The sequence below is a fragment of the Saccostrea cucullata genome, unplaced genomic scaffold (assembly GCF_032062105.1).
Source record: "Saccostrea cucullata isolate Sc308-1 unplaced genomic scaffold, CSIRO_AGI_Scuc_v1 ctg259, whole genome shotgun sequence".
NCBI lineage: Eukaryota > Metazoa > Mollusca > Bivalvia > Ostreida > Ostreidae > Saccostrea > Saccostrea cuccullata.
The window spans coordinates 211,031-225,771 of record NW_026934432.1 but is presented as its reverse complement, the minus strand read 5'-3'; the positions used below and the strand labels follow the sequence as shown (position 1 = coordinate 225,771).

Below are 14,741 nucleotides of genomic sequence, written 5' to 3'. Positions count from 1 at the left end.
TACACACATTGTCTACGTCACGGGTGTTCCTAAATTACAATTGCGTTTATTTTCATTTTGAAATTAGGTCAAAGGTAAGGTAAGTGATGTATTAATTTAAAAGTTTGATATCTGATATTCCACCTGTACTAATTTTGAGATAATATTCATGCACCAATTAGCAGTCATAACTTCAAACAAACAAACAAACGCTGTACAGAAGGTTTTTTTCTGCAAACGACATCTACGCACATCCGGAGAATTTGTAATAATTGTTCTTCACAAAGTCATATATATTATAACACTTAGGGTGCTTAAATTAAATTAAGATTAAACAAAGTAAATTGGTGATTTAAGTACAATTAATATGTATGTTAAAGACTTATATTTGCTTAAATAGCTTAATTATCATTCAATCTATTTCCAGTATGGTGTTTATCTATTTTCTGTTTATACAATATATTTGACTGTATACCTGTTACATGTATATAAACAGTTTTTTTATTCTAAAACAAAAATTCCAGCCCAGTTACATTTGACGAAGAATACTGTATTTATTCCTTTAATTTTTCATAAATATTTTTTTTAACTTTCTTTTAAGATATTATTTTGTTTCTTAACTTTTGTCATGACATGCATAAAAAACACTGAAAAAAGTACGGAATTACAGTGTATGTTTTTGTGTTTAATTTTAACCTTGATCGCATTTTATTCATTAAAGTGATTTCTTTCAGCAAGATGGCGATTATTTTTTAATTTTAGACAATACGGAACGAAATGCTTTTAAGATGCACCATCCTGTTCGCTATGTATTATGCTCGTCAAATTGCTGTAGGAATAGAGACTCAAGAATGTAAATAGCTTTCTTAATATTAAATGAGAATTTGTTCGTTATGTATAAAAATTACTAATATATAATGTTCAAATATAATTGAGGCCATTATAACTCGTTAAAAATGCATGTACATTTTTAAAATGGCTGTTAAATCTAATTTTAAAAAAAAATATTATGGATACTTTCGTGTAATTCATCAGTATCCTTTTTTAATGTTTCACAAAAAAGAATCTACTTAAAATAAATAAAAAGCGGCAATCATATGTAATGAAATGCACTGAATACAAAGCTTGTAAGAAAAGTTTTGAAAACTTACAAGCGCCAATTTTCATTTTAAAATAACATGAATAATGTTATTTGTTTTTTAAAAGATATTTTTGGAAAGGACTGTGTCAACTTCGAAGAAGTAAACGAAGATCGCCAAATACACCTTGATTATCGGGGACAAACAGTTAGTTCATGTCCCTACATGTCCTTCCAGGAAAAGGGGAAACAAACCAGTTATGAATATCAAGTTTGTGTTTCACCAACGTGGTTCCAGGATTTTTTCTGCAGTGTGGAGATAGTATTTAAGTCTGGATATAATGGCAAAAAATTAAAGGTATAAATAAGACATTTAATTAACTGGTTTTATTTCCTCATATTTCATGTTTATTTAAGGTACTCCAACCCTCAGGTTCTGAAAATCAGACATTGACTAATTGAAAATGCTCACAAAAATGTCACTGAATACTCAAAAAAATTAGTTTTTACACACTTCTTCAAACCTCATCTTTAAAGTTAATCATAATATATAAGGAAATTTTGTAAACCTCAAACAGATTTTCAGGAAATGCGAATAAAAACGCCTACTATGCATTTTTCAATTCAGGTTCGATCAACAAATTCGTTTTAAAGTTAAAACTCATATGTATCCAGGCTTTTGAAGAAACTGCATGATTTTTATAGATAAAATGTACTCCAGCTTCTTCTATTTACTTTAATAATTTTATAATGCATAGTGTATAAAGACATTCCTATCATTGCATAACGCCACAAATCACTTCTTATTTCATATCATGTTAATAAAGATTGGTGTTTATATAATTAAAGTTAAATTCTACTCAGTTTCTTTCAATATGTAATTTTGAAACACTTTTATGGGATAAAAATTTCGACTTTTTGTAAGACCTTTTTGAGAACTTCAAAGAGCCTTGAAGCATATTGAGAGACATAACATGAAAACTGTTGCATGAAAAAACCTTCATTTTTGGACTTTTTGAATTTAATTATGAATTTAAGAGTTATCCTACCTGGCTGAGGATCGGAGTACCTTAATTTAGTACATGGCTTTTTAACTTAGAAAATACAATCATGCCTTTGGTTGTTTAAAGATCGTATTCAAATACTAAAAGATAAGAATATGGCAATTTGTTCTGTATGCAGCATGTTTTAATCATTCATAAGAGTTTGTAATTTAACATAGAAATATGATGACCCCCATCACCAAGGTAAGGTGGGTCGAAAATGGAAGATAATATATTTGCATCAAACTTCAAAAATCTTAATTAAATATCAGTATACATTTTTTTCCTTGAAAAAAAAATACTGATCCATAATTTTGGTATTAAAGTTTTTGCAAATAATGTCCCCCAGTTTTGATACATGCATATTTTAAGTCTTCTGAATGAAACATTCCTTCAAGTTTGTAAACATGAACTCAGGTTTGGTGATGTTCTAACATGTATCCATAAGGATCAAGTATGAAACATAGTGTACATGTAGGTTTGTATTTTAAATGGTCATAAAAAGAACAAATTATACATTGTATTTAACATTTTACAGGAAAAATTAATCATGACTTCACCTAAGCCAATTTTGTCCTGTTGGTCTCTAAGTTAAATATTTTCTATTTATTTCCTATTTTTGAGAATTGGGAAGAGGCTTATTTTTTTAATACTCATAGCTTGTATGTGTACATGGAAATGAATTTTTTTTTCAGTCCCTATTCATTTTTGCAGAGCTTTACTTGTTCCAGTTCGTATTCAAACTTAACATTCTGTGCCGACGTTGGTGATCCACTTTACGTTAATTTTGATCCTCAAAATGGAAAATCAACACACAGTGTCAGTTTCAGGTTTTTAATTACTGCCTCAAGGCTTGGTTGTAAGTATCGCCTACATTTATACCTGTTTATACATTATTGATGGCCAATGGAAAAGAAATTTTGATACTTTTTGTTGTAAAAGTCTTAATTTATATGTTTCAATAACATGATAACCTTTATTCATCGTGCGCTTGTTACAAATAATTGCTGTGTTTATCTATCTGAGGGGAAATAATCGACCAAAGGCAAATCAAAAAATACATTATCTTAGTTATAATAAATTTGCGCATACATCTAGAAAATGAAATTTGGACAACAATCAGTTAAAGAAAAATATACATTATGAAATAGTACAGTTATATCATATGATCTTTTTATAGTCACTGACCTAGTATTGGGTAGTATTGGTGGCGCATTTGCAGGTATCTTAATGCTCGCCTTTGTTGTTGCTTTCTTTTGCTGGTGTGTCTGTATACGAAAACTTACAACGAGTCAATCTGAACAGACTACATCAAGTTCTGGTAAGCATGCAATCATTGAATTTTACTAGCATTAGAAATCAAACGAATTCCGAAGCAGAGCTAACTACCATAATCTAACATAATTATCCCCTTGCGAAGAAGTTATAAGGGATATAGTAACGCGCTGGTGTGTGTGAGTGTGTATTGTGAGGTACATGTACGAAATGAAAGTGAGCTTATTGACTTTGCAAGGTTGTGTTCTTGTTTGGTTTATTGTATGTTATTTAACATCCCTTTCGAGAATTTTTCACTCATATTATGAAGACGCCACCACTTGCCGGTGCAGAGCTAAGAATTTTGTCCTATACTAGGCACTCAGGGCCATTGAGCAGGGAGGGATCTTTTTCATGTCAACACCTACTGCGACACGGGACCTCGGACTTTGCGGGTCTCATGCGAAGGACCGACGTTGTTTGATGAGTTCTTTAAAATTTATTTTTAAAAAAATTGTTGAAGTTTGAATCATATGACCCTAGTAATATCTATGTTCGTTTTAACAAGAAATTTTTTCCAAATATATGATGAAAAAATTATGAAGAATATATGAATGGCTGACACAATTTTTACCAGATGCTTCTTAACATTCGTATTGAAGTCAATTACATGTAGTCAATCTACGGACCTATTTCTACTTTTGCCATGCGTTTTCTGTCATACGTCGATCATTAATATTTGAACACTTCCAACTTTTTCTGAACTTCTAAACCAATTTGATCACATTTCAATATCTAGCATTTACCAGCAAAAAAATGAACAAAATGATTAATAATAACCTATGCCATCAATTGCAACTGCCCTTTCTGATAAAATAGGCTGAAAAGTGAGATGAATGTCTTCAAAATTAATACCATCGTTGACATTTCTAGGACTTGGTTAGATTAGCAAAATTTATGTACTCATTACAATTTTCTCCACACAATATTTTTTTTTTATTTATCGACCAAATATAACACGTGCAATTTATTTTAAGGGTATGAACTCTGTATTCAAAACAGAGTTTTATTTATTCATTTTTGATGAGACAATTTCTTGATTTTTTTCATTATTTCAACAGTCACAACTCAGCCTGCCTGTACGTACATGTATGTCACATCTACTGCACAACCAACTGGAAATATCGATTTATCCTCGGCAACGACTTATTCAGCACAAAATTCAACACTTTATGGTACTCAACCCTCGTTTCTGTCCTCACAATCAGTCGAATGGCAGCAAACACAAAAACAAACGTCCTTTCCCACCTAAAGTTAAATAACAGTAAAATCTTGACTGATTTCAATGGTTTTTGTTTTTGAATTACTTCATTTAATTTTTTTTGTGTGTAGAACTGTTTGTCTGAGCCTATTAAGTCGAAGGCAGAAAGTTCGGTTCGAAGGTCGACAAAACGCATTTTTCCCGAGAACACAGTCAACAAATATTTTGTTATACAGAATGTAGCTTATATTTTAATAATTTGATATACATGTACATGTATCTTTTACTGTCTTCTGTGATGTAAACCTCAGGTCCGTCACTGTTAAAGATCAACGAATGCAAAAGAAATTAAGCGCCGTCCATTGTGTGACATAAGCGGTCCAACATCTCATCGACAAGTGAAACATATGGAGATTAATATGCTTATCCAACATCTCCCTTAGAGGTCAACCATCGATTTTTTTTTATTTTTGATTGATTTAAAATATTTTTACGTTTTTTAATTAGAACTCTATTATTTGTAACTGTTACGGAAAGTTTATTGGAGTATACGTGTGCATAATAATTACCTTTTACTCGGTGATATTAGTTTTTAGTAATTTTACATCATATATTATATTTTATTATTTGTGTTTTATAATCATGAATAAAGCTAAAATTTTCTATTATGTAATTGTGTTTTATCCTTACTGCTATGATTCAGTTGACAGTTGATTTTAAATCATAACACCATCTTCTATATGGAAGGAAGAGAGAAAATATGTCAAGATTTCTCTTGAATGATATATAAGTTGCAGATTGATTGCTTTTTGGAAAAAAAATATGCGGTGAATATATGCATCATCAATAAATGTAATCAAACAACAGTTTCTTTTAAAGGAAAAAACAGAAAAACTAGCTCTTTAATTAATTGTAGAGCAATATGCTCAACTAAATATCTTTAAACAAACACTTCTTATCTTTTTTGCAGGATAATTAAGGGTGCTTCGACACAGATTCGTTAATAATGTTTTCAGATTTTCTGTATAATATCATGACTTTAGTCTTATATGTTGTCATAGCATTATGCAAATACAAGGATATATAATAACAAACTTTTTGAATGTTCACAAATTTCGGGACGCATTTGATAAGGATTATCGTTTGACTTTCACAAAGTAAATTTTTTCTTAATAAATCAGAAAAGCAGTCATTTTGTTGTGTATGAATGAAAAACTATCAAATAAAACTATAATCCGGAAAGTTCAGAGTAGAAATGTGAGAAAGCAAAACCAACTCAGAAGTATTGTTAGTCTGTGTTCAGTGATATTTGTGCAGTTTTTAAAAAATTGAAGAGACACTGTTTTATGTAATACCTGCTTGTTTACATATTATTGAGATCTAAATAACCTTCCACTTTCTTCCTGGATAAAAAATCACAACTCCATATTTGTGTGAATTGTCATTTATTGAAAATGACAATGAGTATTAAAGAATATAATAAATGGGGAGATCAAAAAACCTTATACAAATATTCTTTTACATAAACAAGTAAAGTTGTATAATGATCTCCCCTGTTACATGTCAAAATAATGTACGAAATAACAGAAAAAATTGTAAAACATATATACATTACAAGCAAAAAGTTGGCGTTCAAAAATAAAAACAGAAGCCCACAAAAGGCAAACCACGTTTGCAAAAACGCCAACCAAAGTGGACTAGCCATCTAAGGGTAGACCACACAAAATGCACTTATGGTTTTGGTATGCAGACAAATATCAACACTATTTTGACACATAGTTTTTGTAAATCTTAACATACAAGAAAAAAAATGTAAACAGTTAAACAATTCACTCCGTTTGTAAAAAAGGATAATTAATCCAGATGTAAATTTTTGGAGACTAGCTTTCACAACATTGCATTTGACCCATACATTACATTATTTATAATAGCAAAACATGAGAACCAGCAGGCACAGCTGGAAAATTTGGGACTTGATTAATACATGGCACTACACATATCTGTGAATAACAAGGCAAAAAAAAACAAACAAACAAACATTTTCCAAATATAAACATCACTATGTATTTACATGAAAACCTGTTTGCACAGCAGTTCACTACTGACCTGTATATAGTTTAAGACACCCAGCAGTTTACTTCTGACCTGTGTATAGTTTTAGTTACATAGCAGTTTACTTCTGACCTGTGTATAGTTTCAGTTGCACCGCAGTTTACTTCTGACCTGTGCACTTGTAATAAATGGTTTTTTCAATCCCCTAGCAGTTAACTTCTGACCTGGTGGATTGAAAAAACACCCCGTTTAAAGTTCTTGTATATTAGTAGTTAACCTGTACTTACTTCTTATTCCAACAAAGATAGTTCTGCATTTTGATAAAGTTTCTATATTTTAAAGCTTTCGAGGCGTACATACTTACGAATGTCATCTGAGTTCCATCGGCCCATTTTTTGAATACTGTTTTCCGAAAAACCTAATTTTGCAGACACGGGCAACGTAAACTGTTTAATGTATATACAGGACACAAGCCCTGTTTTTGTAAATATTTACTTTTCTCCGGTGTGTATTATGTATCATTTAATTATCATTTTATATTATCAACTGAACGATGGTAAAATACTAGCATATTATTATTACAAAAGCCATTTTTATACTACTTAGTCATATTTAAATAAAAAAAAAATCTTGTTATTCTTGAGAGTACAATCTAAGCATAGTGAAGAAGAAATAGAATATATTCATAGCTGTACCATTGGCTATCCATACATTGCACCTGATTACGTCACGAATGGTATTGTGTTTGTTTACATTTCGAAATAAGAATAAAATCGAAGGTAAGTTATGATATCTATGTGGTAAAACCACGATGATATCCCTATACGTATTTATTTTTATACATTATGATTACATATATATTATCAAATTATATGATATTCAATATATTTAGGGTCAATATTCAGGTATATTTCATTCGTTTATTGTACCGATATCCGTGTGCACATGAAGGCTTGAGTATTGCCCAGTACACAAGCTGTATAGAGTTAATAAGGCAACTTAAGATCAAAATTAATCCATAAAAATATGCTTTAAGTCTAAAATTAATCTTGAAATTGGATTAGAAAATTGCATGCTTAATCTTCTTTTCAAAATGTTTAATTTTACCATTTACGTAGTTTCAAAAATATTTGATATGGATCATTGATATTTAAATTTAGTAGGGCCATGCTCAATCAAATAAATACTAAATACAACGTATACATTAAATTTGCATTTAAAATACAAAAATATACATATTTCTTTCAAAGCTTTTACAAATGTTAATTGTAATAGGATTTTTTCTTTGAGCAGGAAGACAATTGTCATTAACATTGACATCCAGACTATAGGAAAACGATGTTTATTGGGTTCTTCGTCCTCTTGGTGACATACTATACCTGTCACGTAGCTGAAAGTATACAGACTCGAGAATGTAAGTTTTCTCTTTTTATCGTTAAAAGCTTGACTTACAAAGCTGATATCTATGTTTTGCCTATGAAGTGATTTAGATACCCCTTTTTCGATATCAGATTTTCATTTTAAGATACTTGTTATTCTCCAAAACCACTGGATGTATTTCAACCAAACTTGACACAAATTATTCTTGGATAATGGGAATTCAAGTTTGTTTGAATAGAGGGTCACTCCCTTTTCCTTTGGGAATTACTATACAAATATGTTGTACGCAGCACAGTTAAGGTTACAAATGGAAATATCGGCGATTTTTTAAGAGAAAAAATACATACTTTATTAGGAAGGGCGATTCTTTATAGGAATTCACTGATATCAAAAAAATGTAATATGGTTTAAATCTACATGTTGGGGACATTTAGATTTTTTATTTAGACTTGTCATGTGATGTCGACGTCACATGACTTTCGCAATTATACTTGCAGTTTATAGGTCATTTATAAATTTCAATATTGCAAGGGCATAACCAAGTTAAAAATCTTAGTTTATTTTATAATCTTTTTCAACACTATATGTAGTTTGTGAAAAGTGCTGCGAACCTATATAGATTCCCTTTTTTAATTGGTAAAATTTCATTTGTTGGACGGCAGGTTTAATATTTTGCTGGTCAACTACATTAAATATAGCTATAATTAATTTATTTGCAAGATTTCAAGAGGTTCGCAGCACTTTTCAAATATCTTAATGCTTCTTGAATTTATGTGTAAAATTTTGACAAGATACATTGAGGGTATGCCCTTGCAATAAATCGATTTATCAGGGCCCTTCCATTTCTTTTTCAATGAATCTGCATACAAACACACGACAGTATCGCTTGTCTGGAGAATGCACGTACAGTTTATAAATAAAATACTAAAATAGACATCGCACCCAATGTAACGGCTTTTAATTTTACTACAAATAATATTTTATTTGAGAACAAAAGAAATTTTTCATTGTAAAAACTGTGACTTGATCATCCTCTCACTGTGTACAAACTGCGTCATTTTTGCGAGATGACGTCACATTGACATGTGCATTGCGATCGATGCATCGTTTTGTATACTGTTGTGTGGGATTTAACAAACGACAAAACTGCATGTAATAGTAAGTTTGTATGTAGTATACAGTTATCCAGCTGTTTGAAATAGCAAATAATTTCATTTTGTGGTATTTTGAAGACCTTATATATTATGTGTGACGTCATAGAAAACATTTGCCGTACAAATTAGGCCCCGCCTCCTTACTGTAACCTTAACTGTGCTGCGTAGGGAAATTTGGTTTTGTCATTTTAAAAGCATTTTCTTAAGAAATACTGGCCAGAAAAGCTCAAACTTTTTTGAAACTTTTTTTTTTTTACATAGTTTTAAATTTGTTCCAAAAATGCCCCCTTGGGATAAGGTGAGGTCACAATGGGGGCTTAGAGTTTTACATACATGAGGGAATACATAGATTTTTTTTTTTGAAAATCTTCCCAAGAACTCCAAAGCCTTGTTTAGTCATATTTATATATTAAGGTAGTATAAAATCATATTAAAAATCTTCTTAAGAACATGAACACCAGTGCTATTAATTTAAATCATCCTCAGGTAGATTAGTTTGTGATACGTTTCAATTTGGTCCCTGGAAATATTGATTGATTCTATATTGTTTAACTTCCCTCTCGAGAATTTTTCACTCATATGGAGACGCCACCACTTGCCGGCGGAGTGCTGCAAATTTTGTCCTATACTCGGCACTCAGGGCCAGTGAACAGGGAGGGATCTTTTTCGTGCCAGCACCTACTCCGACACTGGACCTCGGTTTATATGATCTCATTTGAAGGACCGGTCTCTACGTCCCACAGTGGGATTCGAACCTGCGACGTAAGGATTGACTCTTTACTTCGCGACGACTCTAGAGCAGACGCTCTAACCACTGCGCCACGCGGGCGACCCTTGGAAATAGGGAAGGGCCTTAATAGAAAATCAAATGTCTGAACTACATTGATATTTGAACTTTTTGATACTGAACTGATATCAGCAGTTTCCTAGTCAAAGGCACATTCAAAGATTTTTAAATTCATTTTTCTATTAAACTATTAATTTTTTTTTGAAGATATTTCTGCTTATCTTTTAAAGATTCCATTTTTTTTCTATAATTAAAATGTACTGATAACTCGTAAATGCTGGAAACAAATGGAGTTAATTGTTGTGGAAATTAGCAATCAAATCGGAAACTTACATGTTAAAGCACAAGCACTACAAATCTTGATCCTGACACAATGTTTTTGTTGTTTGTAAAGATAATATTGGAGACGACTGTCCAAAATCCGAAGAAGTTAACGAGAATCGCCAAATTAATCTTAACTATGATGGACAAAGAGTTAGCTCGTGTTCCTACATGTATTTCCAAGGACAAGGGGAGACACTCAGTGATGAATATCAAGTCTGTGTTACACCGAAGTGGTTCAGGGATTATTACTGCAGCGTGGAAATAGTGTTTAGATCTGGTTACATGGGCAAAAAATTAAAGGTAAAATTTTACTGACATTTTGTAAATAAGCGTATTCAACTTAATACTGGTATTTAAGAAAGGTTTCAATTAATATCATATGAAACAGACTTGTATTTCACATGAATATAATATAATTATTTTCAGATTTATTTTCAAACTTAAAATGCTTATTTTTCTTGGAAAAAGCTTGAAAGGAACAGAATTCTAAAAATAGTTTTTAAACTAGATAAGTTTATGAAACACATAGGTACCCCCGTATTGCAGCTTTTGGCGAATGTATAAGTTCCTCAAATGCAAATCAAAGTCCAAAGTCAAAACATGAACACGATTATCCAACAAAAGTACTAGTCTCATTATATATACTTGTAAAATATAAACTCAAAATTGGTGATATCCAAAGGAAGGGTTTGTCAAACGAAATAAACCTTTATCATATGAAGACCCTTATTCTAAATGTTCAAAAGTAATGATGAAGATAAATAACTTAAATTTTAAAGTGGGACAAACTCCGAAGTCCAGGTAGAACGCAAGGTGAACACATTTATGTCCTTGTAAAGGCGTTGTAGCAACTAATATGAATTATGGATGCCCTAGCACCAAAAGTTCGAAAGTTATGGCCAAAGATTAAGTTTGTTCATATTTGCAAAAGTGGGTCAAACCCAAAGGTAAAGAGGTCAAACACATGTAAATTGGTATCAAAGGAAAGGCCTTGTAACGAAGTATAGTATACACATGTGAAATACTTTGAAATTGTATGAAAGCCATACCTCCAACCATTCAAAAGTTAGGGCAAGTTAAAGTCTTTGTGGATAGACAGACAGCCAAACAGACTGAAAGTCTACATACCTCAAACATTCAATAACGAGGACATGAGATTGCTTTCTAAAAAGATGTGTTTCACTGTTTTTGCAACGATCAGTAAATGAAAAATGATTAATGCTAACAATTTCTTTTTCCAGACCTTTTCTTGTTCAAGCTCTTATTCAAGCTCAAAATTCTGTGCCGATACTGGTAAACTACTTTACATAGACTTCACTCAAGTTTATGGAAAATCAACAACCGGTGTCAGTTTCAGATTTCTTATCACTGGTAAAAAGATTGATTGTAAGTATTTTACAAGTTGAAACTGTATATAAACTACGTATTATTAATTCATAAAACAGATCTTTTGTTTTACAACACGCCGGCGTGGCTCAGTAGTTGGAGCGTTTGTTTTTAGAGTCGAGGACTACGGGTTGATCAGTACGTTTGGGTTTAGAATACCACTGCAAGACATGGAAATTGATCTTTCGGATCAAATTGTATAAATTGAGGTTCATTTTCGCAGCAAGTGCTGGCAAGAAAAAGAACCCGAACTGCACATTTTGTTTTACATGTTGGTGCAGATTTTAGGTCTTAATTTGAAGCCTTTAATTGTTAAATAAAATTGAACAAACAAAATAACTAATGATTTAGAGAAGGTAAAATCAGTAAAATAGATATTTATTGTTATTATGTCTTAAGTTTTTTAAACAAAAAAAGTTAAAGGAGAAAAAATTGTTTAAGAATAATCGCTAACTCTACCCGGTAAATTTACAGAAAAAACCTTGTTCGAGATAAAATTTTCATTGAAAAAGATAAAATTCTTATTACTTAATTTATACAATGTAGTTCTTCCCTTAACATGTTGTCACGTGTTTTCCTTTATTTGACAACAAAACCAAAAAATATACATTTTAAGCTAATAATTGCAAATATTTGTTGTTCTATCTTTACAAAGTATATACACTGTAGTCATATATAAGGTGTAAGTCCTGTATTCTTCCAAAAAATTACTAGAGCAATCAGTCCAAAAATTATAGATTTGATCTCAAGATTTTCCCATTCACGAGATTTTATTATTTGAAAACTTCGAGTGATATATATAGTTCAAGTAATTCACGTGAGTGGAATACGATGTCTGCGTAAATTTTGAATTTATTCAACACTGAAAATATTCCATACAAGTACAAGCTGAGTAATATGCAGTGCTACTTGCGTGTTAAATAACAAAATAAAAAACATGTTTCATCCAAAGCTTTTTTATTACTTCGGAGTGTTCATTTTACAGTAAGTGACATAGCTTGGGGCGTTATCGGTGGAGTAATCGGGGGCATCTTGTTAGTTACGTTGCTAACTGCTCTGTTCTGTTGGTGTGTCTGTAAAAGAAAGCCGACTGTGGGACGAGTACTCACCCATACTGGTCAAGTTACAACAAGTTCTGGTAAGCACAAACTGATCAAAAGAGTAATATATGCATGTTTTGTCTTTTTATTTTAATCTTTAAGTGAAATCATTTTCAAGTAATGGCAGTACTTCTTAAGACTTTACTCATTTCATTTACTCAGTCATAACTCAGCCAACCTATCCCTATCCCACATCTGCTGCACAACCAGCTGGAAACATCACCTCATATCCAGCAGCGAATTATTCAACACCTTATGCAACTGATTATGGTACTCAGTCCTCAATTCAGTCCTCGCAAACAGTGGAATGGCAACCACCACCAAAACAAGCGTCTGCTCCTCCCCCGCCAAGTTATGATGAAATCATGAATTAGACTAAACTGTTCAAACCTGTGAAAGGAAATCAAAGGCAAAAATTATGCATGACACAACCATGAATGCTTTAATGTTACATTTACCTTATTAAGTTTTTCTTTTTTTAATATATTTGTAAGACTCCAATGTCCGATGGTGACGCCAAAGTCCGATGGTCGCGCCAAACCCCGATGGTCTGCGCCAAACCCCGATGGCTCCTTGTCATTACGGACGCCAATGTCCGATGGTCACGACAAAGTCCGATGGCTCGTTTCCTATGAGACGCGCGACGCTAAAGTCCGACGTCATTACCTTATTCTGCATTCAAAATTTATTGATTCAGTATTTGTGTCACATGTGTATTTACGGATATTGCTTTTTGTTTTCACCCACCAGAGGTATTAGAGTTAGTCCTCGTACACCACTGAAGTGATAAGGGTTAGTCCTTGAACAGTAAGGTGCTTCTTCGAACCCACCCGAGAAATTTTAGGGTTAGTCCTCGCACACTATTGGACTGATTAAGATTAGTCCTGCACCCACCTATAATAGTTAGGTTAGAGTTGATACTCACTTTTCGACTGATAAGTCTTAGTTTCGCACCTACATCCAAAAGACGAGGGTTAGTCTTTGTATTTATGATATTTTGTATTTATTTATTGGCATGCCGAGGCATCGAATTCTTAAGCAGTAGTACTATGACGTCATAGACGTTAATTGTTTTCTGTACCATCGGACTTTAGCATGTCAAACCATCGGGGTTTGGCGCAGACCATCGGACTTTGGCGTGACCATCGCACTTTGGAGTCCTACATATATAAATTTATATTTTTGATTATTGATATATTAAGTCTGCTAAATTTTCTTTGAACTAAATACAGTTATTGTTATTCCCTCTTAGACAAGTTATACCTCTTAGACAGACGTACATTTATGATAGTCTTGTCTGTTTTATTACCTGTGTTTTGTTTTTCATATCCAATCAATAATTCAAAAATTCTAGGTCTAGAACCATCAACTTTGCAAGATGTGCACACATACAAAATACGTCTGAAACCTTCAATAATTATAATATTGCAAGTTACTGTTGAACTTGACATTCCAAGGACCGATATGTTTTCCGAGTGATTTCAATTTCAAATGTTACCTTCCAGAAAAACCTATTCGTATAATATTACATCAATCAAGTTACGAAAGGTGGTTGCAATTAATTATTACAGATTGATAATAAGGATAAGTGTATTTCCGTTTTATACGGCAGCGACAATTATTTTCATTTTATAAGAATTGAATGAGCAAGGCTGAAAATAAGGTAGAATGATGCATATTTGTAATTAATATTAATAACTACAGTATAGAAGATGTATCTTAGGGGTCAAAAGCAATTATAAGTTGTTACCATGGAGACTATTTTGATAGTGGTGGTGGTTCGGGTGGGATGGTATAAGCCAAAATTTTACCAAAGCCCAAATTTTCAATGCGTACCTATATTATGTCTATCTTTGCAAAAACAGGGGGTCTACAATCACCTACCCTTGCATTGTTCTTAACAAGATTGTAATGAGTTTTTTCCACTCACATGTACACTTACA

At 32.1% G+C, this 14,741-nt stretch overlaps 2 protein-coding genes across 2 annotated transcripts; both read left to right on the top strand.

Annotated features, from left to right (window-relative positions):
- Positions 1 to 24: 24 nt before the first annotated feature.
- LOC134240673 (uncharacterized) lies at positions 25 to 5,716 on the top strand. Its single transcript, XM_062722737.1, has 6 exons — positions 25 to 74; positions 742 to 832; positions 1,186 to 1,415; positions 2,815 to 2,959; positions 3,281 to 3,421; positions 4,476 to 5,716. Exons 2-6 carry the CDS (start codon positions 757 to 759, stop codon positions 4,664 to 4,666), a joined length of 783 nt encoding a protein of 260 aa, XP_062578721.1. The 5' UTR covers positions 25 to 74; positions 742 to 756; the 3' UTR covers positions 4,667 to 5,716.
- Positions 5,717 to 7,960: 2,244 nt separating this feature from the next.
- On the top strand, positions 7,961 to 14,577 carry LOC134240672 (uncharacterized). Its single transcript, XM_062722736.1, has 5 exons — positions 7,961 to 8,081; positions 10,383 to 10,612; positions 11,554 to 11,698; positions 12,684 to 12,836; positions 12,961 to 14,577. The coding sequence occupies exons 1-5, from the start codon at positions 8,006 to 8,008 to the stop codon at positions 13,170 to 13,172; spliced, it is 816 nt and encodes a 271-aa protein (XP_062578720.1). The 5' UTR covers positions 7,961 to 8,005; the 3' UTR covers positions 13,173 to 14,577.
- Positions 14,578 to 14,741: the final 164 nt, after the last annotated feature.